The 26,102-nt window shown below is 47.2% G+C and overlaps 1 protein-coding gene across 6 annotated transcripts in view; it reads left to right on the plus strand.

Moving 5' to 3' along the window:
- Positions 1–26,102, plus strand: part of MPRIP (myosin phosphatase Rho interacting protein) — a 158,710-nt gene that overhangs the window by 88,557 nt on the left and 44,051 nt on the right. For 5 of the 6 annotated variants that reach the window (XM_067534135.1, XM_067534134.1, XM_067534133.1 and 2 more), the window contains exons 6-9: positions 10,514–10,724; positions 13,177–13,336; positions 22,952–23,093; positions 23,636–23,752. In XM_067534135.1, coding sequence (XP_067390236.1) covers positions 10,514–10,724; positions 13,177–13,336; positions 22,952–23,093; positions 23,636–23,752 — 630 coding nt within the window. Of the gene's footprint in view, positions 1–10,513; positions 10,725–13,176; positions 13,694–22,951; positions 23,094–23,635; positions 23,753–26,102 lie in introns of all 6 variants that reach the window. The other variant, XM_067534139.1, reaches the window with a different exon arrangement.

Raw genomic sequence — 26,102 nt, forward strand, 5'->3', positions numbered from 1 at the left:
TAAGGGTCACATCTGGGCATGTGACGAGAGCTGGGTGTGACTCCATGTGGAACTCCTTTGGGTTGCCACCAGGAGTGAGAGGGAGCAGAGCTCTGGCTTCCACTCCGGTCCCACCCTGAGCCCTCTGAGAGGTACAGGGTAGGAGGAAGAAGCAGGAAGTGAATCAACTCTTTACATATATTATCTATGGCCAGTTCTCCCCCTCTGCCTCCCTTCCCCTAGACCATTTAGTTCTCAGCCAATAGTTCTCAACCTATTTGCCATTGTGGGCCGCACATGCAGCTCGCTGTGTGTTATGTGGGCTGCATCCATGCAATACATATACCACCTTGCCTGCTGTGGCTGCCCGGTCAGGCACATGTCCCTCGATGCCTGCTTCCAGACAGTTAGGGGCAGGGGTGATCCAACCGAGCCCTGGGGGACCTGAGTTGGGAAGCTGCCCACAGGACAAATTTCCATCCTGCACCAGCTCTCCCCCAGAGACGGGACTTACAGGGCGGCAGCCTGCTCTGGCTGTGAGCTCCAGGTCCGGACATGGCCAGCCTGGAGCATGCTCATCCCCCCCAGGGGTGACAAGTAGCATGTGCCCCCCAATTTCTCCAGATGCCTCTGGCACAGGTGTCCAGAAGTGAGGAGGCAGTGCTCCCCCCTGGTGGCGGCACTTTTCGTCCCCTTCTCTTCTCCCTGCCCTAACTCATCCCTCTTCCTTCCCTACTAACTCTTCCCCACACCCCTGCCCCCCCCACCCTCCCCAGGCACTCACCATTGTACAGAAACAGGACCCAGCACACGTAGAAGAGGATGACGACAGGCCCTAGGACCCAGGAGGCAGTGTGAGCCAGCACCGTGTGGGAAGGACAGAGCCCCCCTTCCCCCCCCCACACACAGGCTGAGCAGAGCAACCCCTGCTTGGTGCTTGCAGAAATTGGGAGGGGGTGGGGTGCTAATGCCCTCAAACTGCGCCCATGGCTGGCATGGGTTAATTGCCTGGCTCCTCCCCCTGCCCACGGTAACTGGATTATTAGTGTTGAGTGGACACTGCCACGTTCCCTTTTCGACTGGACTTTCAGGTAAAAAACCAGACACCTGGCAACCCTGTGTCCCTGCAGCGCTGGGAGGGAGGAAGCAGGCGTGCTCCCCCAGGGCTCCAAGGCAGCGTCTCCCCCTCAGCTGCCCCACCCCTGCCGGGACCCGGGAGCAGCAAACTTCAATTCAACGCAGCTGGGCAGCAGGTTAAGAAGCGCTGCCCTAGACACTGCTGCGTCTGACTCTGGGTCGCATGAGCTGCCCCCGGGAGCATGGTGCGGGCTTGGAACTGGCCACAGGAAACCTCGTGGGGAAGCGTTGGCTCTGAGGGCCGTGGATTTGGTGATGCTATGCCAACAGCCATTGGTTTCTCCCAATTCCCTCCATTGCTGGGAACCACCAGCACAGCAGAGATGCTGACCCCTAACCCCATCCCCGGGCCTCTTTTGTGGGGACTCGAACTGGCCGCATTGATGCCCCAGAGTGTCACTCTCAGGGCATTCTGGGAAATCACCTCTGGCTGTGCGGGGGCTGTGGCCCAGAAGCTCCCTGCATGTGGGAACAGGGAGGAATGGTGCTGACTGAGGAGAGGTTACCCAGCATAAACCCAGCGCCCAGAGCTGCCTGCTTTTGAGGGGGAAGAAAAATGCAGCCAGAATAACATCATTTTGGGTTACGTTTCATCACCATGGCAACCTCTTGGAAACTGTACAGAATCTGAGCTCCTGAGCACCAAATAAGGCAAATGGCTGCGGAGAGGATGCACTCTGTCCAGGCAGAGGCAGAGCAGAGGCCCCGGCTCCTTTGAGGACAACCAGGCTGCCCAGGTGTCCCCAAGGACGGGGCATATGTGGGCCCAGTGGAGGGCAATCCCTGTGTCTTGCTGCCTTAGGCACAAGCTCACGGGGGTTGGTATGGGAATAGACAATGCTGCCATCACCCACGATAAAATGTTGGCGCATAGACCCTCTTGCTGGATAGCAGCATTGGTGTGTAGCCCAGGGCAGGTCCCCTGAAGGGACCAGGCTTGTGCTTCAGCTGCTTCTTTACTGAGAGGTCATGGTGGATGAGCATGTTTTCTCTTTATTTCTCTGTTCGGCTCCCTGGCCTTTGACTGCTCTCTGAGGTCTTCCCCCAGGCCCTGTGGAATCCCAGTTGCTGTCACAGTTGTCATCTATTAGCTGGTCTCTTCTCCTCCTCTGAGGTTTCCTGGTGGAGAGCTGTGTCATGCCGTTCTAGCCACCCCCCTTATCCCCTCCAGGAGCTCTCAATGCCCTGAGACTGATCCTCTTGTCTAGCATTTTCTTTTAATTCTGCTCCATCAGAGCTGGTGTTTAATGCTTTCCCTTGCTTCTCTCACCCCTCCTCACTGCTCTGCACAACGAGGTATTCGGCTTGCGTATTGCTGTCACTCTCACACCCCGTCCTAGTGCGTGATGGTAACTGCACAGAAAACCCTGCCCCATGCCTCCCTCCAAGATCAGGGTGTGGTGGGATTGGCTAGAGGGTGGCACGGGGGTTAATATCCATGTTTTGATAGCATCATTCTTACTCCATTCAGGCCAGGGCCCCAGCAGTAAGATCTCTTATGGAACTTTGCTCTTAGATCAGCTGGATAAGAGTTCCATCCTATGTGGTGCTGAGCACTTCCCTGTGTCAGAGAATGGGAGTCCAGAGTATTGTCAGGATTGGACTTTGAAGGGTTTAGTGGCAGTAAATAGACACAGCAAGGCCAATTAATAAACCTCTCACATCGCTCATCTTGCAAATCTCTCAATGCTCCTTATGCAGCCCCAGTGCTGGCCCGGCCCATGTTTTTGCTTGAGTTGAGTACAGAGGTCTTCTTGGGTTTCCACTCCATGGTGTATCTTGACTGGAAGGCAGCATTGTAGCAAAGTGCCAACACCTTGGGGCCAAGACTAGCAATGGATTCAATCAAGAATCCTCTCCTTCCTCACCCAGACATTCCCCCAAACCTTGAACTAAGTCTTTAGGAAGGAGCAGGAAATCCACTTTCCAGGCAGCCCTTGCCCTGCTGGGTCCTAGACAGAAGCAGCTACCACCCCTGACCTCTCTCCATTCCCTTAGACTTCTAACTCCTTCTCTTTGATGCTAGAGGCTCCGCTGGGTTGGACAGTTCAGAGTAACATCTGAATACCCTGAGCGCTTCTTTGGAGCCAGTGTTCACGTCAGAACGGTCCCAGAGTTGAGTGCATTTGGCCTAGGCCTGCATCTGTCCCAAGCCTCTGAGGAACGTTTGTAAGGAATTAAACAAGCACAGTTTGAGGCTGTCCCATACCTCTCTCTGCTCCTTAAATGTATAGTCTGGCTGATAGGGGGACAGTGTTCAGCTCAAGGACCAGCTATGGCCTGTTGTGTGCTAGCCCGTGGGACTGTTTGCTCTGTCACAGGGATGTAGGAAAGTGCATCAGATATGAGTTCCCTCTAGTCCAGTGTGTCTGTGGCCAGCTTTAGCAGGAAGGTGTAAAAGCCCTGCACTAAGGGCCCCCACAAGGGTACGCTTTACCAGGGCACGGAGGCCCTGGAGGGCCTGGCCCAGGCCACAACTCCCATTATGTGTGTGGGAGGGGGGGCCCGTGTTACAAGTTTGTACTGGGCCTGAAAAAATTGTGCTTGGGCCCTACCTGCACTGCAGAACGAGAATGGAAATGTGCAGCCCGTGGGCTTCTGGCCAGCTGCCTGTGTGGAGCCTTTGTACTGGCACTTTTGGGGGGCCCTGTGTCCTAGATCTGCAGAACCGGTGCTATGACCCTAGCTTTGGAATAGTCTCTGGGAGGATCCCTTCAGTGAGCCAGACCCCTTAGGGGTCTCATTCTTGATCGAGGACAAGCCACTCGGCTTCAACGTCTCCTTAGGCTGGGCCTCTAGTCCTGCAGCACCCTGCTTCCCATCATGAGGTCTGTTCAGCGAGTCCAATTGAGGCAGACCTCTGAAGGAAACTTGTACTATCTTGGGAAGCAATGCACCTTCTCCGTCAGCATCTGCGGTGTTGCTCAGCTGGCGTTGTCAAACAGAAGAGTTTATTAGTTGACTGGAACGCAGCATAGCACAGAGAAAAGAAAGTTACGGCACATAGTCCATCCTGGTCAGCCCAGAGCCCCATCCCTCTGACCTCCCTTTGACTCAGTTCAGGTGTGCCCTTGACTGCTTCCTGCAGCCAACTTAACTTCCGGCCCCCCCCTCCCCTAGTCTTTTGTTCCGGAGCTGGGGAGATGTGGCTCAGTCCCCCTGTTGAGAGGCAGGTTAGTCCATATCTGTCTGGGTCGTTGGTTGCTAGTTGTTCATATCCAGGCAGTTGGATTTGCCATTGTCTTCTCAAGAGCGCCACACTGATATGGGGCCAAAACCCCAGACAGGCGCCATTCACAGCTGTGTTTTAGGCTGCTCAGAAAGCAAGCAGACCTCCTCCTCCCCATCCCAGGTAGCCCTGCAGCACATAGGGGAAACTGAGGCAAACATAGGTGTCATAAAAATATTACTAAAAATTCCCATTTTGCCACATCTTGTATAATGCTCTACTCTACAAAGAGCAAACCAGTTGCTGTGCATCAGGTACTTAAAGCTGGGTCACTGGATGATGCAGGCCAAACCTCAAAGCCAGGAAGCTGAATGAGGAAACTGGGAGCTTTCCATCAAAATCAAGGGCTGGAATGGAAGGCAGGAAACTCCACGTGTATCTGTTGCTACAGAGATTTTGTTTGCCGGAACAGCTCCATCATTAGGCACCAGCCAGAATGGAGCTTTTATCTTTACTTTCACGTGTTCCCCACCAACTCTACCCGCTTCCCCCTCTGCTTTCCTCCTTTGTGTCAAATGCAAAGCAGCCACAGCTTCCCTTTTTCTCTCTCTCTCTCCCCCCAAAGCAGCCTGGGAATGAAATGATCCCACCTTACGCTCCAGCCACGCAGCAGCAGAGCGGTTAGAGTGGTTCAGGCCACTGCGCCAGAAGCCTGTCACCACAAACTCAATGCGGCTTTTCAAAGGGGGTGGAGAGAAGGTTGCCAGAAAAGAAATCCTTTTGAAAGGGCTTCTATTGAACTTGGCTGCCTGTCAGGCCTCTCTCCTTCTGCAGGAAAAGAGTCTTTTGAAAACAAAAAGTACCCCTAATCCAGCAGCAAATACTGTCTGCAAATGCGGTCACTTTCATGGGTTCTTAAAAAAATAGTTTGCCTTTTACCTGCAAACATTTCTAAGTGGCTCCTCCCCCTCCCACCATGAAATCTGGGTCCAAGGGAGAAATATCATTGATTTTAAGCCAGAAGGGACCACTGTGATCTTCTAGTCTGGCCTCCTGCATTGCACAGGCAATAGGAATTCAGCTCCGCTCTTCTCACACCAGCTGCTGCTGGCCTTTGGAGTAAAGTGGCACGAACCCTTCGATGGAAAACTCTTTTGTTTTCCGCTCTTGTTCTCATTGCTTCATCACACTGTAAAAAGGTGTAAATTGTCGGTACCTCAGCTCTTCGCCAGCTAAAAACCATAACACAGAGGTCACAGGATGGCATTGTTAAACGTAGTGCTTTTTCTTAGCATGTGAGCACTTTTTATTACTCTTGGAAGAAAACACAGGGAGGTGGCTAGTTTTCTGATGTTTCTCTCAGGGAGGTGTGACAAGCAGCGAGAGACCTTGCTCCTGTCTTAATCTCTCTAACTGGAGTCAGCTCCTGGTGCGGAGTTGCTCCTCGGAAACTAGGATATTGGTATTTTGGGCTGAGATCCCTGAAAGAAGGATTGGCCTCCATGCTATTTGTTATCACCACTGTTCTAGGACTTTTGTTTGTGTGCATGCGTACCTACGTATGCACAAACACCACAGCACTGATTGCAGCTTCCCCTGAAATCTCCAAGGCCCTTGCTTCTGCTACAGCTCGGCAGAGGGGTGACAATAAAATACAAAATTTGAACAACTAAAGGAATGGAAAGAAGCCATCTTGCGTACTTGCCTAGGCAGTGCTGCTTTGCTTGACTGTGTGTGTCTGTCTGTCTCTCTCGCTCTCTCTTTCTGGATATATGGGTGTACCTATTCATTAATACATATAGATGGGCTGAAGTTTCAAAGGAGACTAGTAACTTTGGGTGCCCAGTTGGAGACATCTTAAAGAACCTTCAGAAAATGGTTGCGAATTCACTCTCTGAAAATCACTCGTTAAAGTGTCTCAGGGTAGAATATCTACAAATGAAGGCAGTTGCTAGTCCTTTCTTGAAAATGTAGGCATATGCGTGTATTTGTATATTTATAATATATTCATACAAGCGTGGGACACCAGATTCTCTTGTGATCTTTCTATATATAAATCACCAGAGCATCTAATGGCCTGAGCCTGCAAATTTATTTCTGCGTAAAGAGCTTAGTAATACACATTGTCCTGTGGACTTCAGTGGGGTTACTCTCAGCAGCAAGCACTGTGCCAGTGTGTTTATAGGATTACTAGCCCATTGCACCTAATACAGTGATAAAGATTTACCTTGATTTGCCCACAGTGTGTCGAGTGGTTGAGAGAGACTGGGAGGGGCTGTCACAATTTGAAGATAATATTTCTGAGACTATTTCTGGGTGTGGTTAATTTATCATTGGTTTGTTCTGACCAGCATTCAATGGTTTTAAGACAAATTCTTAAATCCCCTAATTAATAGAATTGAGCCGTATGCCAGTTATGAAAGTCTCCATCCCTTCTCACGCACGAACCTGCTAAAACTGTCCTTTCTTCATCACGAACTAAATCAGTGGGCCAGGCTTCCTGGGCAAGGATACAGAGTAAAATGGCAGTTCTCACTGATTTACATTAGGGCCAATCATACTTTAGAGATGCATTTAAAATATTTTCTAAATCGTATTTTAAATATCTCTTCTGTTTTTAATGTCCATTTAGCCATCTCAGATACTAAGGCACTGCATTTTTTCTTTATTCATGGCTCGTTGCAAACCAGACCAGACAAATGATGAATGCAGCTGTTGAACAATAGGGAATGAATTTCTCTAGCTTTAATTCTTTTTTGAAGCCGTTGCACAAAAATGTTTTCTGATGTGAGCAAATTCAGTTCGTTGGCTGGCAGATGAAAGCAGAGGAGAGAGGCCTAGAGTCATGGGACATATGTTAAGGGCAGTAGGGGTGTAAGAGCCAGACTGTCAGTGGCAGGAGACTGAGGGAAGAGTGTGCGTGTGGTGTGTACACAGAGGGAAGGGGATTTGGTTTAGAGAGTGAGAGTGAGCATGTGTGTACATGTACAGAGGTAAGGAGGTTCGGTTTATTTGCTTCATGGAGCATCACCTGCCAGGTGTGCTCTGGAGAGGTTGTACTTTGATCCCACACCTGAGGTATGTAAGACACAGCAAAGACTTCCATTGCACCAGTATGAAGTCTGGCAGCTGAACTGATTTACTGTCTGGTTCATGGCTGAAGGCAGAAAGTTAGGGTAGGGATTGGGGGGGGATATAAGATTGATTGATAGATAGATATAAGTGGGCAGAAGGCCTTGAAGTCAAAAACAAAATGGAAGACCTCTTGGCTTCCTGTAGGACTGCTGTGACTGGGGCAATTCCGGTACCACCTCCCAAATAACAGCTCCTCTGTTTCCAAAATGAAAGACCTGTGGGCAGAATTTCCTTTCTAACTGCAAGTACTGAACTCAGTTCTCAGAGGATAGGGAGGCTCAAGGGTCTCGGCTCAGGTGGAAAGAGTTGCTTTGTTACCATTTTTTTTTAAGCTCTCAGGGAGAACATCCCCTTGCTCGATGTTGAGTCCCTGTTTTTAAACATGATCATGAAAGGAGATGGAGCTGAGAGGGAAGGTTCCATGCCAACACAGGGTTCATCTAATGGCACCCCCCACAGAAACCATCTGAATGGTGAGGTCTTACACAGAACGGTGCCTTTACAGGGAAAAATTCTGCTTATGATGTAAAGGGAGAAAAATCTACTTGAGAGATTGGAGCACGGAGGGAATTCCAGAGTGACGCTGTCAGCCAGCAATGAGGATGCATCGAAGGAACAGAAATTCTTATTTCCTTCATTGTAACGTTGAGCCGTAAATGATAAACCAATCTGCTGACACAGGCTGGGCCAGGTTGTCAGGTAGACCAGGTAGGAGAGGGAGGGAACAGCCACAAGAAGCTGAACTTCAGGTGTTAATAGAACATCGCTTCAAACCTGCTCAGTGCTCTTTTAGCAATAACTGCATCCTTGCTGTGCTTATCAATACTGCAGGCAAAGCCACACACCTGCTGTGCTGCAATGACAGCATGCTGGTGAGAAGGGCTCAAATATGTCCTGCTGCTGAGTCCCAGGCCCTTCCGGATGCTGACTTAGCATGTATGCCACCAGCCGGTGGTTCTGTGGCTCATTGGTAGAAATGGACAGTGACAAGGAAAGGTGAGGAGCTGCTGTTTAAAAGTCGGTGTAAACTAGGAGGCAAAAAAAGGCATGTGACGTTTCTGCCTGCAGCCCAGTCTCTGGTCTCCCAGGCAGTCGCGCTGTGCAGCCTCTAATCTCTCTGTCAGCAGGAAGTGGGGCTTAGGGCTGTAGCTAGGCAGGAAATAGCTGGAAAACCAGGCTAGATGGTGAGACTTGTGCTTGGTGAAAAATAACCCCCGTTTTATCAGTAAAACATACTGCTGGGGGGTGGGTGCCCAAACTCAGGTGTTCCCCCCCTCTCCTCAGAGTATTATCTGCTTTCTAATTACACAAAGCCCCTCTCTGTCTAAACCAGCTGAGCCCTTTAGGAGGAGCCACAGGTGATCGGCTGTGCTCATTGTTTCTAGCAGGGGAATTTGTCAGGTAATAGTCGCCTTCTTGCAAATGGGACCTTGTTGAAATGTGACTCGAGGGGCTCTAGAAGACTCTGAGCCCTGTCTCTAAGAAGGTCTTCTTGGCAAGAATTCAACACACACGGCGCCTTGGCTCAAAGCCATCCTCCACATAATCTGTTGACTGACCAGGCCAGGGTGGCTTTGCCAAAGGAGGGCACGTTTGTTAGATGAGAGCTCTCAGTCTTGGCCGTGCTTCCCAAGATCCAGGGCCTGGCTGGGCTTCAAAGCTTCCCTTCTTTGGCAAGGTTCGCTGCTCTCTCAGGTGCTGACAGTTTGTGAAACGTTGCTTTGAGGGGAAAGCCACGCTCCAGGCCGAGGAATGCAGAATCCAGTGCGGCATTCCACTTGAAGTGGTGTCCAGGGCCAGTTGTTCCCTGCCATCCTGATGGAAAAGATTCACAGCTGAAGTTGATCTTCCCAGTCCTCGGAAGATGAGGGAGAGAGGAAGGGGGTGGAGGTGTGCGTTTCTTGGATGTGAGGATGCTTCAGAATAAACATTTGTCGTGGGGTCAAAGCAGGTAGCCCATATGTTAAATGTCACAGAATATAAATCCAGCAAGGGTTTTTAGGGTGCATGTTCAATGCCCTGGTTGGCCAAAATATCCTTTCTCCTACCTTCCATCCCAGAGGTGGCTTCATAGCTGGATTGCTGTGTGTGATCCTTGGGGAAGAAAGTGTTGTTATAATCTTTTAAGATCCTTCAGCAACATCTTGCTAACGAGATATCTTAGACATCCCTTGCCATATAAGTGTTTATAACTCCTCTATTAGTCTGTGCGGAGGCAGTTCTGTGGCAGGTGATAACGCTGGCCTTTCACATGCATTCTTGTCCTGGATTGGGTCAAAATGAAATGTTTGCTAGATCTCAGTAGCCCCTCAAGCTAGCTCATCCCCATAAATTCTATCTCAAATGTGTGTCCTACCCTCATTGCTCTGTTGACATCATGTCTCAGACCCATCAGACCAACAGCGGGTGTCATGGTCCATGCTAGTGTGCATTGGCAGAGCTGCAGAGAAAGCTTTTCCAGAGTATTAGTCTCGGTTAGTCCGTGGTTTTTTGAGCGCAAGCTTTATGCAAACGAACAGTGAAAAGCGCTGGTATTGTGCTGCGTCCTGTCTGCTGAGCTGGGAGAGGCAGTTCCTACTGGAAAACAAAGCACAGAAAGCAAAGAGGCCCCTATCCTGTACATCTGTGCGTGTATCCCTCTTCTCAGGGTCAGTAGGCTTCCTTCATTTGTGAGCTTACCTTTGCTCTGGTTCTTTCTCCAGCTGGACGGAGAAAGGAGGGTAGGGGCCATTTTTGGATCCCTTCCTTGGGGGAGCATATTAAGGACACTTCCTTTCTCTTTGTAAAAGCAGTGCTGGCCCCCTTGCTTAAGGAAGCCCTGAATTAGCCTGTCGCCCTTGGGAGCAGCATTTAGACCTGCCAGCATTTGAAATTTATAAATAAGCTCATTTAGGGGAGGGAAATACACACCCCTTTGTAAGTGCATTGAAATGCCATTTGGCCTAAGATCTTTTGGGAAGGGGGGACGGGTGGGGGTAACATGGTCCATGTGTCCCCAAATAAGGACCTACCTGCCTATGGTAAGATGGGATGACTGGTGCTGAGATGTGGAGAATATGCAGTGATCCCCAGTGTCTTTTCTGTTCTCTTCAGGAACCTGGCCCTGCTAAGATGGCCGTGACAAGTAGCAACATTCCCAATGCAGAGAAGGTCCCCACCACCAAGTCCACACTCTGGCAGGAAGAAATGAGGGGCAAAGATCAACCGGATGGGAGCAGTAGCATCAGCCCAGCCCAGAGTCCCATGCAAACCCAGGCCATGCCTGCCAGCTCCTTGAAGGAACCTGTGCTGGAAAGCAAAGAAGGTAAGGACCACTGGTTCCTGTTCTCCTCTACCCTAGCAGCATTCAATACCTGACTGGGGGGAGCTTTCTTTTTCACCCTGAAACTGTGCTGTCTAGTAACTAGAGCAGGGTCTGGGAGATGAGACTCCTAGGGCTTAATGCTTAGAAGTGCTGAGCATCTACAACTTCAGGAAGTCCATTGGCGCTTCTGTGCGTCAACTTACCCCTCCGTAAGATGGATCTAATACCTCACCTACCTCACAGGGATGTTGTGAAGCCTGCTGTTTGTAAAATGCTTTGATATCCTCTGATGGAAGGTGCTTTAAAAGTGCAAAATACTATTATTAATGGCTGGTTAACCCCAAGTTGTCACTAGCATTGGAAGGTTTTCCTGTAGAAGTTTAGTTTTATTACTTAGCTGTCTCAACAGGACAGGTGTGGCTCTCTTAAAGGGACTTAGTCAAAAGTTTGGTCTAAACTTTCTTTGGTTTAAAAACAGGAATAGAAATGTTTTTTTGTCTTTGTGTATTTTTATTTCAATGTGATTTTTTTTAAATGTAACTGTTCCCCTTACTGGTTTGGAAACCCAACTCCCTGTTCGTACCTAAGATCCTGCAACTGCCATAGAAAAATAGAAGGAAACTGCCCTGTTATGAAGGTGATATTATTTACATTGAGGTAGTGCCTAGGCAGGCATAGTCATAGACTAGGACCGGTTTCATTATCCTGAACTGAGTGAAGTGCAAAATAAGAAACTGACATCAGTGGTGACAAGACAACTAGATTCCCTTCCCTGCCTCCTGTCCTGCCCCCGTCCCCCCCACCCCCTCCCCACACTTTTAATAGTCTAATACAGTGGTAATGGCTCAGCCCCATGTCAGCCTACAAATATCTGAAGGTTGTGGCATTCTGTGGGGTGGTACATTTGGGGGGGGTATAACTGTGAATAATAGGATGAAATGAAGAAAGGGAAAAATCTGGATAAAGTACGGGAAGGCAGAGGGACGGGATGATCTCACAGGTCTTTTCCATCTCTAATTGGTGTGATTCTGAGGGAAGGAAATTTCCTTTGGAATAAATGAGCTTTTGAATATTGTTTGTCCCCCTTTACACTAGCCCCTAGCTGAGTGGTTCCCAAACTTTTCACTAAGGCAGCCTGCCAACTGCATTTTGTCTTATTTTGCGACCCACCCAGGGGAAGGGGGCAAAATCAGAGGCCAGCTTCCTTTGCTGCCGCCTCCTCCTCACACCACCAATGGGGCACTGACCACCCACACAGCCCCTCCGCCCGGTGTGGAGCTCAGTGTCCCAGTGCCGTGGGACAGGAGCGGTTAGTTGTGGCAGGATGAGCAGGGGACAGGCTCGCTATCCCCCTGGCAGCCTCCCCCCTGCACTGGGACCATGACCCATTGACAACTTTCCAGTGGGTTGCAACCTACCCTTTGGGAAACAGTGTCCTAATGAGTGCAGAGAGGCACTTCCTTACAGTTAGTCCTGTTTTATTGCCCAGCACTGAGGCACTGCTTCTTCCTCCCAACTCTGTATCAAGGCAGCTGTTTACATTTTGTCTCCTCTGATTAGTCCGTGGAAGTCACTGGGTCTGCTGTATTGTTTTAAATGAAACAATAGGGGCTGGAGCTTTCTTCCTGCTTTGTGTTATGTGAACCCTTGGATAAATCAGGGGTGGGGGGGGGGGGGGGGAAGCAGAGCCTGTTTCCTTTATCTTCGTGGTCTGAGTGGCTAGCTAACGCAATTGCTTTCCTCCTTGCTCTCTTGGGATTAGCTAATGGAAGAGGACTGCTCCCTTTGTGTCTCTCTGAATTAGCTGGTGTCAGCCAGGAGCCCTGGTTTGGATGAATCAATAAGCTTTTGCCCTTGATACTTTGGGATGTGGCCGTTGGGGGGGGGGGGGGGGGGAGGGAGGGAGGGTGGGTGTGTGTGTGTGTGTGTAAAAAGAGTGTTGGATTTCCTTTTAACATGCTTTATTTTTTTGTTTTTATACATAATAGAGAAAAAGGTATTTTAAAATCCCCACTGCCTTTCATTCACTTGTGTTTTGGTTAGAGAAAACAAAATAACTTACCATCCAGATATGATCTTCAGAATTGGATGGGAAAGTTGCTGCTGATGTAGACCTCTACCGCCTCCCCTTTTCCCTTACACTTGTGCCCGCAGATGGATGGACACCCACATCTACACCCCCCTCCCCCCAACAAAACCAACCGGTCAAGACCCCATGGATCCTGAATTCCTGGCTTCCCTCCAGAGGTGGGCCCTCCCTTTATATGGTATTTGGGTCCGTAGGCAGTGTAAGGCAGGGAATTGTATGCGGTTGTTTCCTTTTCTGTGGAGGCAGGACAGTTTGTGTTTAAAATCCCCTTTTATACAAATGGAGGGAGGAAACATCAAGTCTGGAACCAAGCTTAGTAACCCCCCAGCGCCCCTTCCCCTTATTTTCTGTTCTGTCTTTTAGATGAGAGCTCCATGAATGGTGACCGGATAGACTGTGGACGGAAGGCGCGTGTTGAGAGCGGTTACTTTTCCTTGGAGAAGACTAAGCAAGACTCGAAGCTGGAAGAGCAACAACTGCCACCTCCACCATCCCCTCCCAGCCCCAGCACCCCGAACAACAGGTACAGTTATCCTAGATCACCCTCCCAGGAGCACAGCCACCCCTTTCCTTCCCCAGGTACCAGATCAAACAACCGAATGGTTTCCAGCTTCTCCCTGAACTCCCTGGATTTAAAGAGCACTTACCCCACGTGCAAGGACTCCAGCAGCAGAGACGGAGGAAGGGGAGCAGAAAGACCGAAGCACTCCCCTTCCTTCAAAGCCAATCAGCAGTACGCCACCCTGGCCGATGTCCCCAAGGCCATTAGGATCAGTAACCGAGAGGCCTTCCAGGTGGAAAGGAAACGGCTGGAGCAGAGGACCCGGGCCCGCAGCCCTGGAAGGGAAGAGGTGGCCCGGCTCTTTGGCAATGAGAGAAGGTAAGGGACCAGTGGCTGTTCTGTTTATTAATTCATTTGACCATGACCACGTGGTGGTGGTGGCTCTGTTAGTGAAGCGGCGGCCATTGGGACTGATGTGTCCTTTCGTAGCCCATTGTGGATGAAATGCTTTGTTTGCACGGGTATAGTCCTGAGCCCTCTTTCCTTAAACCAGGTTCTTCACTAATGATAGTCTCGTCACCTTTGAATCTATTAAATAGACTGGGAGGGAATCCAGATACGAAGCAAACCCTTTATGGATCGGATGGGGTGAGGTCATCCATGCTTAACTGCTCTCCCTTGTCATGCATCCCCAGCCAAAGGTATTTATTGAGCGAACTCCCAGCTGCCCAAAGCAAGGGACATTGAGCCAGTGCAAGGAGGCCCCTCACATTTGTACCCAGGCCATCTTTCTAAGTCTCCATTATTTTCCAGACTCCCCTTTGCTCTCTCAACTTCATATACAGTAGCTCCTGTAGCCACTGGGAAGTGCTTCTGGAGTGGAGCATAGCTAGGACATCCACTCCATGTTAACCAGCTAAGGATGCATTCCCTACCAGTGCCAATGTGTGTTAGTACAGGTAACCAACGATTCTGGGCAGATCCTTCTCTGGGGATAGTAGGCTGGGGGTTGTGAGTGCTCTGGGCCTTCCTCCAGTAGGCTGCCATGTGATGCTCTATAGTTCCTCCCTCCTCCTCCTCCTCCACCCTCACGCAGTGCGTGTTGGCACCTTGCACCATTAATTAGGGTATTTTTATAAACTGTTGGGGCCATGTGTGTTATGCAACGGTCTGAGCTGAGAGAGGTTTCAAAGTGTCACAGAGTTAATCTTGGAGAGACAGGAGTCGACTGCCAATGCAGAACAGAGTGAGTGGCAAAACAGCTTAGTGGAGAAGGCTTTGAATCCAGTGCGCATGCGCACACAGTGCAAGCGTGCTTGGCTTTTCTCTGGTTAAGGAGGCCCAGTGGGGAGGGAGGATAGATTTAACTTGCCCTGAAAAAGCCCCATTTATGTGGTGAGGGCTGTAGACTAAGCCATAAGACAAGGGCACTGGGCTAGAGGGTTGATTGTCAGTCCAGTTTGCTTGCACTTGGGTTCCTGCAGGCATGTTCGCTGTAGCATGATGCCACCAAACACTTGTGGTTTGTTTTCACATCCCCGGAGGACTGTTTTCAGGCTGGTCTGCAATTAATGCAGGCATAAAACTGCACTGCAAAGCAGAGCAGCAGCTATTGCACAAGCAGAGCTGCTTTGCACCTGTTTGTTTTATTTCATTTAGATTTGCAGCTGAACCATGCTTGCCTCTAACCTGTATTCACCCAAGCAGTGTGTAGCTTAACTGCTTGACTGCAATTTGGGTTGGAGGAGGGGACTGACTCATACAGCAATATCTTGGCTTTCTTGCCCCACCTAAGGACTTTGTCCTTCCTTTGTCTGGCAAGAAGGATGCCATGCTTGCCTCCTGTAGACCCCCCCTGATACATTGGGTGGAGAAAGGACAGGACAGTAATTCTGGTTTTTGGATTGAGCCTGTAACATATTGGCTCAAGTGTGCATGTGATCATGTCACCTGCTAGTGATAGGCTCACAGAAGATAAAAGGTCTACTCCTACTACTGCCAGCTAATAGCTCTGGTGCTAGAACAGGTGTGTTCTTCTGGAGCTGACACTCCTGAGTCCTAGCCTCAGCGTGATGTGGTGTAGCTGAAAGCAGTGATGTTTGTGAAAATCCTTGGGTTCCGTAGCTTTGTAAGGGAGTTATTTCTGAACAGCTAGTAGTGCCAGTTGGGGCACTGGTGTGCAAATATGTGTCAAAACTGGGGCATAAGGAGAGAGCATGGAATGTGTGATGAGGAAGACAAGCATACAAATAACAGATGCCTGGGAGAAGAAGGATCTCAGAGCTGCTGCTAGATATTGTCCTTTTTATTTCAATCCTACTGATTTCTGGTTTGTGCCTGCCTCCTCCCAGAGAAAGCCCATTACACCCAGTCTTTTTGTTTCCTGGGCTCCTGATGAGGCCATTAGACAGCAGCAGGAGATTGGATTTTATTGCTGTGTCGACATTGGTAAAAACACCCCTATGTTATGTCTAGTCGGCTTATTGCCTTTATTCAAAGCGACTTTGCTTTGCCTAGGGCCTGGGGGCAGATAAATAAAAGCAAAAGCACAGGCGACATTCATTTATTTTTTAAAACGTGCTTTAATAAACTCCCTGGGATCCCCTCGGCACAGTGGGCGTGACAAGGGTGGGTGTCTTTTGTTTGATTTCTGAGGCTGCTGGGAAAAGATTTAAAATAAACAAGTCTTTTTTGCATTGTCGCTCATCATATTTCAAGGGCTGGTGGGCTAATGTCCTGTCAAGCCAGCCTACATTTTTTCATTAACTCAGATCATCACAATAGCTCACTCAGAAGGGCTTTTTGTGTGACCAAAGTTCCCCACACACCCCTCCCAATGTCCCTACAATTGTTTCCCTTTCCTCCCTGCCTCCTGCCTGCAGTCAGGACGGGAGAAGGGGGCGGCTTGTCAGTACCAATGGAAAAGGGATTTGTTTGAGCAGTGATGAGGCAGCAGCTTTTCCTCCTCACATCTCCCTTTTATTTAAAGAGACATTCTGCGGTGGTGCAGGACCCAAATCTTCTGTTTAAAAAGTTTTAAAGAACCTTCTATAAAGAGAAGCACCTTCATGATTTGTGAACAGAGTTGTTGGGTTTTTTTGAGGGGGGAAGATGATGGCACATCCCCACAGGGCAGTGTGGGACTGATCTCTTTTTCACCACTGTGTGAAGTGGGCTTAGAGTGAAATTGACAAGTGTCTAGTTTCACAGTTGAGGGAAAAAGGTAAAATAAACATAAACAGCATAAATGGTCAAGGATAGGGAGTAGATGTTTAAAACACTCCAAGCTTTAATGATCTAAGATGATAGTGACAGATAATTGTTCTAAAATATTTAACTTGACAGTTTCCTCCCACAAAGATGACAGATAAGTGCATGTGAGAATTAGAGGAGAGCATTTCCCAACTAGTTGTTAGGATTAGTGATGATCTCTGCTGCTTTTGGGGGATAGGAAAGGGAGCTATTCAACTGCACAGCTCTTTCTGGTCATGTGAAGGGCTGGGAACAGGGGCTCCTTCAGTCCTCCTTGGCCAGAAAAGTAGTGCTTGGGAAAAATCATCATGGAAGGTAGTGAGATAGAGGGTCGTGTGGAGAAGGGAATACAAGTGTAATCCATGATTTTGAAAGAGAACGCAGCCAGTTATAAAAGAGGACTCAGGCTTTGTCTCAGCTGGAGATGATCTGGGTGGTGTGGGCAGGAGAGGTCATATTTCCCTGAACCAGGGACCTCAGCATTTCAAATGCTCAAGTGGACTTGGCTGGAGAGAGCTGGTTTAGTGCTGTACTCAAGAATTAACATATCTCTTCTCCCTGCTTGGCTTGGCTGCTTTTTAATTTGATTTACTTAGTTTACATTTTATTAACATGTTTTTCTCTGCATTGAATCTGTGCCATTGGGGGTTGAGGACTCATGAAACTTCACTTCTCAGACTTCAGGTGCCAGTTTTTCCTTTATGCTTCAGAGCATTTTGAATGATCCTGTCAAGTAACTCTCTAACTCCATCTCGTTTTATACTGGGAATTTACCTAGAATTATTCAACTCTCATGCAGACCCCAGTGAAACCCCACTAAACTGTGTCTCTTTGTCCAGTAGTGAAACCAAACAAATTTGCTAATGTTTTGTCAGTATTCTCAGCTTCTCTTCCCTTTCTTCCACCCATCCACTCTAAATCATTGCATGAGGATTGGATCTTCAGATGGAAGAGAACTATACACTTTTTTCTAGTAGCCCTAGTTAGGGCAGCCTCTCTTAGCAATCCTGTTTCCAAGCCTCTCACTCCACTTTTTTTTTATTATTATTTTAAAAGATCCTATATGAGTAATATAATCCTAGTGAATGTTCAGGACTGTGTTTTAAAAGGATCTGGTTGATTGTTTAGACATAAATTTTAACCACTGACCCCTTCACAATTTTCTGTGGAGAGAATCTGACAAATTCTAAATCTCTTCTTTATAAACTAAAATGAACCCACCATTTCTGAGAAACTTTCAACATCACTATTTTGGTGTGTCTCACAGATAATCAGTGTTTGAGCTCACCCTGCTGGTCTGCAGCAATACATTTGGTGTTTAATGCTGTTTCTAGATCTCTGCACAGTTCAGCTCATGTTGCCAGTGAACAAAGAGAAGAGGAAGTGAATCCAAAACACACAAGCTTGTTCCTTTAGTGCTGGAGACAGTAAAATGGAAATTATATGTATACAACAACAATTTGTCCCTGGTACAGGCGATAGCCTGGGTCTGAGTCAAGTGGGTGGTGGCTTTTTTTGTTCTACATTCCTTTAGCTGAGCTCTGGGTGGATTTGGTAGCGCTTCCACTCTGTGGTGTTAGAATGGGAGCCCTTGCAGAGATGCTGTGCCCACAGATGTCTGAAAGGCTAGCTGAGCAATAAGTATAGTCCAAGTGTCTTCCCCCACCCAGAAATAGGGCCACTTCTTTGGAAACTAGACAGAGGACTGACCGAGCACATAAAGGGTTTCAAGATCAGTGGTGGGGAATAAGCCAGGGGTCCAACATACACTGAAATGTTGTCTTATATGCAAGTGTTAACTGCTTCCCCCGATTACCTTCACCCTCAAACCCAGATCTCTGCCAGGTTGGATGGTAGAGATGTGCGAGTAGGGCAGTCTCACCCAGTCTCCTCTGCCAGGTGCTGGGAGGCTTCATTCAGCTTGGGAGAGGAAAACTGGGTTCCCCGTAAGAGTTCATAACCCTTTTCCTCCTCCAGTGTCTCCCCTCCCTGACCTGAGTTCACTTAGCTGCCACGGAACCCTCAGGTTCACAGTGTTCTGCCTGACACCCCCTTCAACTGCCACGGAACCCTCAGGTTCACAGTGTTCTGCCTGACACCCCCCCTCCAACTGCCACGGAACCCTCAGGCCCCCAGGGGGTTCCGCCCAACACCGTCTCCCCTTCAACTGCCACGGAACCCTCAGGCCCAGGGGGTTCCGCCCAACACCCCCTCTCAACTGCCACGGAACCCTCAGGCCCACAGCATTCTGCTCCCCCTTCCCCCAACTGCCATGGAACCCTCAGGCCCACCCAGTGATGCCTGTTCCCCATTTCCAGCTTCCTGACAGCTCCCTCAACGGCCCTTGTGTGATGGTTCCTAAGGCACCTCCCCACAAATGGCATATGCAGTTCTTCAACCCCTGCTCCCTCGAATACAACGTTTTCCAAGCTCCTCGGATGCTCTTTAACCAGCTGGAGAAAGGAAATGACCCTTATCCACATTGCCTTCAGAACTTCCTTATTTATTTCCTCCTTTGCCCTTACTGACAACAAGCAAGGAGTCTAGGGAAGGAACATGACCAGCTCCAGGTGGTAATATCTTCATTTATGCAGGCTGCCTTTGCCCTGGATGAGCTGCTCCTGTACGGCCTTGGCTACAAATACAGGGTTTATGATGGGCAGTTCTTGATTTAGCAAAAGTCTTACTGCCATCTAGTGAGAGAGGGCTTAAAGGTAACTGGAATTCAGATGCGATGATGACTAACCACACAAGCTCTGCTCCTTGGGTTACCACAGTATCCTCTGAAACTGGGGCATGGGAACTGCTTGTAGCTGGAAGTTTCATGTGGGCATTCACTCTCTGTATAGTGTGCGTCATGTTCATAATGATAGCACGTTACACTGCTGCTCACAGTGCTGATCTCTGTGGAGTTTTGAGGCCCTCTGCTTGGTGTGTGCACATGCTTGTTTATAACCTGCAGGGTTTTAAAGGCTATTCTTCTTACTGAGTCCTGAATTCTAACCTCCTCTGCTGATAGGAATCGGGACCTGCTATGAAATCAGAGTTAGTTGTTTGCTGAAATAATTCTCCCTCTCTTCAATAAATTATAAAGCTGCACTGAAATTGCAGACAAATTTTACTGAGAGATTTCTCACAAACATCTTCTGTGTGTCTGAGTCTCAGAAGTGAGTGTCGAACCCCTAGAGCCCCACTGCATATACACCTTTGCTTTGCAGACAGAAGTTACCCACTCCTTCCTTTCATTTATTAATTTTTTTTTCTTTGTAACTATTCTTTAATGTCATACATCCCTGGGGGTAATTTCCTTTCTCATCTCTGACACACTCGCAATCTTTCTTGCAGCTAAATAATAAATGAATACAACAAATCTCTTCCAATCAAAGAAAATCATTTTAATTTTAGATTTTGTTGTCAGTCTTTTTAGCTCTCCCTTTACTTTCACTTCAATAACTCAGTTCTGTAGTTTGTATTCAGTGGCCTGGAGCAGATTAAATAGTTTGCATGGAAGATGAGCTCCCGAGAACTAGCTTGGGAATTGAGAGAGTTCTGAATGGCACCATATCTCTTTAAACACTTCATACCACCTTCTCTGAGATTTGGAGCCAATGTTTGTAGGATAGGTTCTCTCTCAGGTGCCCATGTGTAGCTGTCCTCAGAATGGGTTCAATGGAGAATGGATTTCTCTCCGCGCTCTCTCACACACTCACCGAGTCTTTGTCAACCACAGCAATATCTGTCTTGAAATGTTTAGCAAATGGAGGGAACAATCTAATGATATTAACACTGGGTGCTGTGATTTGGTTGCTATGATTTTTTTTTTCTTTTTGTAATGAATTCTTGGGATGATTTTGCTTTTTATTTATTTATTTTTATTTATTTATATAGATATATATATAGATATATATAATTTCCTCTTCTGTTCATTCATTTTCCAGCCTTGTTTTCTTCCAGGTCTTGTTGCTCTCCACCTTCTCCTCCTGTGTTGCTGTGTGACGTGTCCTTTACTCCGCCTGCTTCGCTACCATCTCATCTCAATCTCGAGCCGTAGACAACTCGATGGTGCAGCCCCTTTCATGAGAAATCAACCTGCTTTTGATTTTGGTTTTTCGGTTTTGTTTTTAATTTTCTTCAGACCTTCACCTGAAAGGGAAGAGACAGTGTTAATTCATGGGTCTCTTATTATATGCTAAATCAAGTCTGAGAGAGAAGGCTGGGCCAGTGAAATTGGTTAAAAATCATGTATGCAAAGAAATTTCCCTTATTTATTTTACTAAGGACTTTGGGCCCCAATCCTGCAGGCTGCATTATATTAGTATAGACCACACTGCCCCTTTGTGGGGCCTGAATTGATTTCTGCCAGGGCACAAGGTTCTATCCAGCATCCTGCAGCTTTCAGGATTGGAGCCATAGATGATTCAAATGGAGTGAGCTCTTTCTAAAATCTGATTGATTTAAAAATCACTGTCCTTGCTGATGTTGTCTACGTTTTGCACTTTCTTTATCTTTTCTAGTGAATGCAGACCTAGTAAACTCTTGTTTTTAGTTGGTTTCACTTGTCTGGTTCTTATGGCTTTACCTCTGTGCTGCATTGTTTCAGTTGCAAACACAGCAAGAGAATGTTTATGTTGAAGCCATATTTTTTTATTTTATGAAATTTGGTTAAAAACTTATAAAACCCTAACTGATCTCACAGTTTCCCTTTTAAGAGAAGAATTGAAAATAATTGTTGGTAACTAAACAACTTGTTTCTCTTGAATTGGCTGCTGTTTGATTTTGTGATTTTTAAACATATGTTAGAGATGAACATAAACCAAAACGCTCAGATTCAAATGCTCCTAAACCTTGTGATTTAGAATATAAGCCTTATTTTGGGTCCAGATATTGTGATGAGGCCCCATTTTTCCTGTGGATTGAACTTTTAGCAGGGTTCAAAATCAGGATCCAAATTTTGCAGCTTGGGCTACTCTGTTGCATATGCTAGTGATGGGTGAATCTCTAAAAAGATCCCTTGGCTCAGATAAAAGCCCAGAGGTTGATCCTTATCTGAAGCTCTTGGCTGTTCAAAATCATTCTAAAAAATCTCACACTGCCAGGTCCCTTTGAGGATTCCAGTATTTCCTGTTATGGGGTCTGGCAGAATAGCCTTTCATGATATACTAGAGTGCTTCTGATCCCAGCTGCAAAAGTGGGCAGTTTTCCCAACCTCAGAAGGCTTGTGGTTTGGATTTAGGGAGATGTTTTGGGTTGGTTCCTTGCCCATCCTTAATATATGTGTAGGAGGAGTTGTCCCCTTTCAGCAGAGGCATCAAAGCCACTATTAGAGCAAAGAAGGAGGGTGACCAGTATCCTGTATGAGAGAGGCCCCGTTGCTTAGTACTGCAGCTGGTGATTGGTTATGCTGCAGCAAAGGATATGCAGAATGGATTAGACAAAGAGGAAGCCCCATCCTTTTGAAATGGCAAGTGTGCCATGTTACTACTGCAGTAGCAGTTTTTGATGTTTGTTTAAGCATGTGGGTGAGTCTTTGCAGAGTCAGGGCCCTACTGTTTATTTTGGGCAACCAGAACCTATCTTTTTTCTCTTGCGCTCTGAGAATGTTCCTCTCTACATCTGTAAATGTTCTCAGTGCAATGCTGGTTTACTGGTTGGTTAGTTACAGAGGTGAAGAGTGAAGGACCAAACACAGAGCCGATGATGCTGGTTTAGAAAATGTTTTCAAGATTTTTTTAAAATGTGCAGGGGTGGGGAACTCTCTTTGGAGCAGCCCATTAGCCATTGTGAATTGAGGAGATCACTGAGACCCTGCTTCATTAAATCTCGTGGAAATAGGTGGGGGTGGAGAAGAAGGGCAAACAGATCCCACTAGTAATGATAAAAATAACTCTGTGTGGAGGTGGAACATACTTGGAGCTCAGAAGCTGTGAAAGGCCAGACTGTCCATGTGAAATATGCTACCTCTGGCTAAGTGTGTACCAGAGACCAGAAGAGCACCTTTTCTGTAATACACGGCCAGCAAAGAATTCAGCCCAGTTTGAACTGACCCAAACAGTTAGTTCTCCTAGGCTTGAAGTCAAGCATTCTGTATGCTTCTCTTATGGCTTCAAAGCTTGCAGGTAAAGTCCTGCCTGTCAAGTTGAGACCTGTCCTTTGTCCTGAATCCGCCATGTTTTCCAACATGCAAGGGAAACTTGAATGAAAGGGCAGGAATGCACAGGCTTAGAAAGGAGCGGTTTTGCAGAGTTCTGCAGGATGTAACCCTTGTTGCTGCTACCCTGGGGGAGCCTCTTGCTATATTGGATTGTGCCATTCTGTAGTGACTCATGAAACAATTGCTGCTCTTGCTTTAAACAGGCACCGGTTTCTTCTCTCTCTATGTTCCAGGCGATCCCAGGTAATTGAAAAATTTGAGGCATTAGATATAGAGAATGCAGAGCATATGGAAACCAATGCATCCACAGGCCCCTCCCTTTCCAGCGAGACACGTCAGGGCAGGAGCGAGAAGAGGGTTTTCCCCAGAAAACGGGTAAGCCTTTCACTTCTCTCAGAGGTAGGTTGAAGGCACCTGCCTATGTTCTGGGGGATGTGGTGTTGGCGGGTAGCTCGTATTTAGTGCTCTCCGTTGTACAGCTAGGATTTTCCTTGGCTGTGGGTCCTAACTGAGAATTTCCATGTATGGAGCACAGAGTCTAGAGGCCTAAGAAAGGGATGCATGTACCACAGCAGGCAGGCTTTGAACACAAGTAAGGCAAACAACTGCTTGGGAATCGATGCAGATTTGTCATGAACTGCCCAGTCTCTTTGCTCCAGTGGTGGGATCAGAGCAAAAGATAAATCACCTTATCTCTCCCTCCAGGATAGGAAAGGGAGGCATCAGATCTGACATGAAAAAAGCACAGCGGGTGACAAGAAGCATTAATAAAAAAAGAAATTAACTAAAAAAAGTGTGTGAGCTCATTAATTTTAATTGCTGAGTTTAAGAAATGTATCATGAACACCACTGGGTCTTTCACGTTGTTAGAGTTTGCATTGATGTTGTGGTAATCTGAGCTAATTCTCTTTTTCCAGGACTTCACCTCTGAAACTGCTGCAGTAGGATCCATCCTGGAAGTCTCAGCTTCCCCTTTGTCTCCACACCGTAGAGCAAAATCACTGGATAGAAGGTCCACTGAGTCCTCCATGACGGTGAGCCCAAAAGGTTTTTTAATTTTATACTGGCACATGAGAATGAAGGTGTTGACACGGTATTCTTGGTGTGAATGGAAATGCTACATCTTCTTTCAGATGTTAGCCTTGTGAGTGCACCTCTGCTATTGCTCTCAACCACAAAGGAGGACTTGGGGACAACTTCAGATCTGATGTAAACAGCTGCAATTCCATTGACTTGAACTCAGTCTGAATTTGACCTTGAGTATGGTAGATGCTAGACCTGGGAAAGAAAGATCCTCTAGTTTATCTAGTTCATTCCACTGCCAGGGAAGTGGAGATGCAGAGACCTGGAGGAGGGCTTCATTTTCATTGAATCATTGAGCGGATGCAAGAGCTGATTTGGGAACTGGTTCCTCAGTTTCCTGTTTGCCAAACAATTTTTCTATAATAGATGATGTTCTTTGCCATACGGGTACCATGTGCTTAAGGTGACAAATCAACCCAACCGTTAACAAAAAGGAAGACTCTTCTTTTGTTTTCACATACTATGTCATTCCCACCTTAGCTGGCTTACTCTGCATCAGACCATTTCAGCAGGTTGCAGTTTAATACAATTTCCTGGATCCCATTCAGTGCTCCAGAATCAGATCAATTGCAAGTTCACCACACCCATGCAGTCAGATAACACTTCAGACTTGGTTTATTAAGAAAAATTAACAAATGAAGATTGAGGTGTCCTTAAAAGCTTTTACTTTGTGTATTTACGCAAAGTAGACATCAGTGGAAGAAAGCTTGAGAGGAAGGTTCGGAAACTGAAATCCGTAGCTTCCTTCCACTTGCAATCAACAATATTAAAGACAGGCAATAATACACAAAGCTTCTCCAGAAGTTCTACTCCTTCTATTATGCTGTGCAATATCATGACCCCCTTGTTTTTAAAGCAGCTTCACAAGTCAGCATTCCTTAACAACAAAGGTCTTTATTTAGCAATGTGAGCATAGCATAGTTTTAGGAATAATGATTTTTGCAACCACAAAATTGAGGTAAGGCTTTGTATTTCTTTGTGGTTCAAATGCTAACCAGACTTAAACAAGATTAGCAGTACAAAATGAGGCACCTTCAAGCAGTGCTGTCCTCCCACCTACTCAGTGTCGTATGCTAGTGGGTGGTATAAATGTGCATAAGACCCTTGACCCATTATGCTACACGTTTGTCTGCAAACAACTTTTGTTCAAGCTTTGTGTACGTACAAACATACATGCCCTCCCAGCGCGTGCTCACATGCAAAGCATTGCATTTGTAAATCAGTTTTTACTGTAGGGTTTATACATCTACAAAAGCTTTTTATTTTTATACATTGGCACTGGTACCAAGTTACTTAGTGTTTGTGCAATTCAAGAAGCGTGACTTTGTGTTAACCGTTTAGTTAAGACAAGGAATTACATAGTGCAATTAGAAGGATATGCACTGTTTCCCTGCACCACTTATCTCTCTATTTTGCAGCTCCTGCTGTTAAAGTAACAGAAGTTGAACACTTCTGTTACCAACCTCATTCACTCACTGGTTTGTTTCTCCCCTTTTGTAACTTTGTGATTCCAAGGTTTCCCTGAAGACTTGGCTAGCTCTATGTGACTGGGACATTTATTATCAGGCAAGTCTTTCTTCTCAGCCACAGGCTAAGGGTTGCGTTCCCCCACTTCACATTTGTTGTCAGGGTTTCTTTGGTTCGTGGAGGATCATTTGTGTGTGGATGAAGCACTGGGGTCGAGTCACTTGGGTTCTTCATAAGTTCGTGTTCCATCTGTCCTTTTGTCTCCCAGTCGGTGTGCAGCCCTCTATTTGACCTGGTCATTGTGTGCTTTCTCGTTCCACCAAGTCTATAGTTCCAGCATCTGGCTCTTCTCAAGCTCTTGCGCTGGTTCCTTGTACAAAGGCACTGACCCCCTCTCCACACATCTGTGCATGGCATGCAGCAAACACTGGGTGCAGTGACAGATTTGCCTAAGGGTATGTCTACACTGCGGCTGAGAGCAAGCCTCCTAGCCAGGGCAGACAGACATGCATTAGCTCCGCTCAAGTTAGCATGCTAAAATTAGCAGCATTATGACACAGGCAGCAGCTCAGGCTAGCTGCCACAGTCTAAGCCCACTCAACCTACTGGGTCTGAACTCAGGGGGCTAGTCTATGCTGCTCTACCCATGCCATAATACTCATGCTGCTATTTTTAGCATGCTAGCTTGAGCCAAGCTAGTGGTTGTCTGTTCACCTAGGCTGGGAGGCTCACTCCCAAAGCTCTTCTCATTCTGTGTCATTCTTCTATGTTTCAATATAACCCCTTCTTCCACCTTGAAATATGGTTCTGTTACTGATTAGACAGCTTAATAGC

The sequence above is a fragment of the Emydura macquarii genome, unplaced genomic scaffold, assembly GCF_026122565.2.
Source record: "Emydura macquarii macquarii isolate MOO-44397 ecotype Brisbane River unplaced genomic scaffold, CSIRO-AGI_Emac_v2 contig_3390, whole genome shotgun sequence".
Classification (NCBI taxonomy): domain Eukaryota; kingdom Metazoa; phylum Chordata; order Testudines; family Chelidae; genus Emydura; species Emydura macquarii.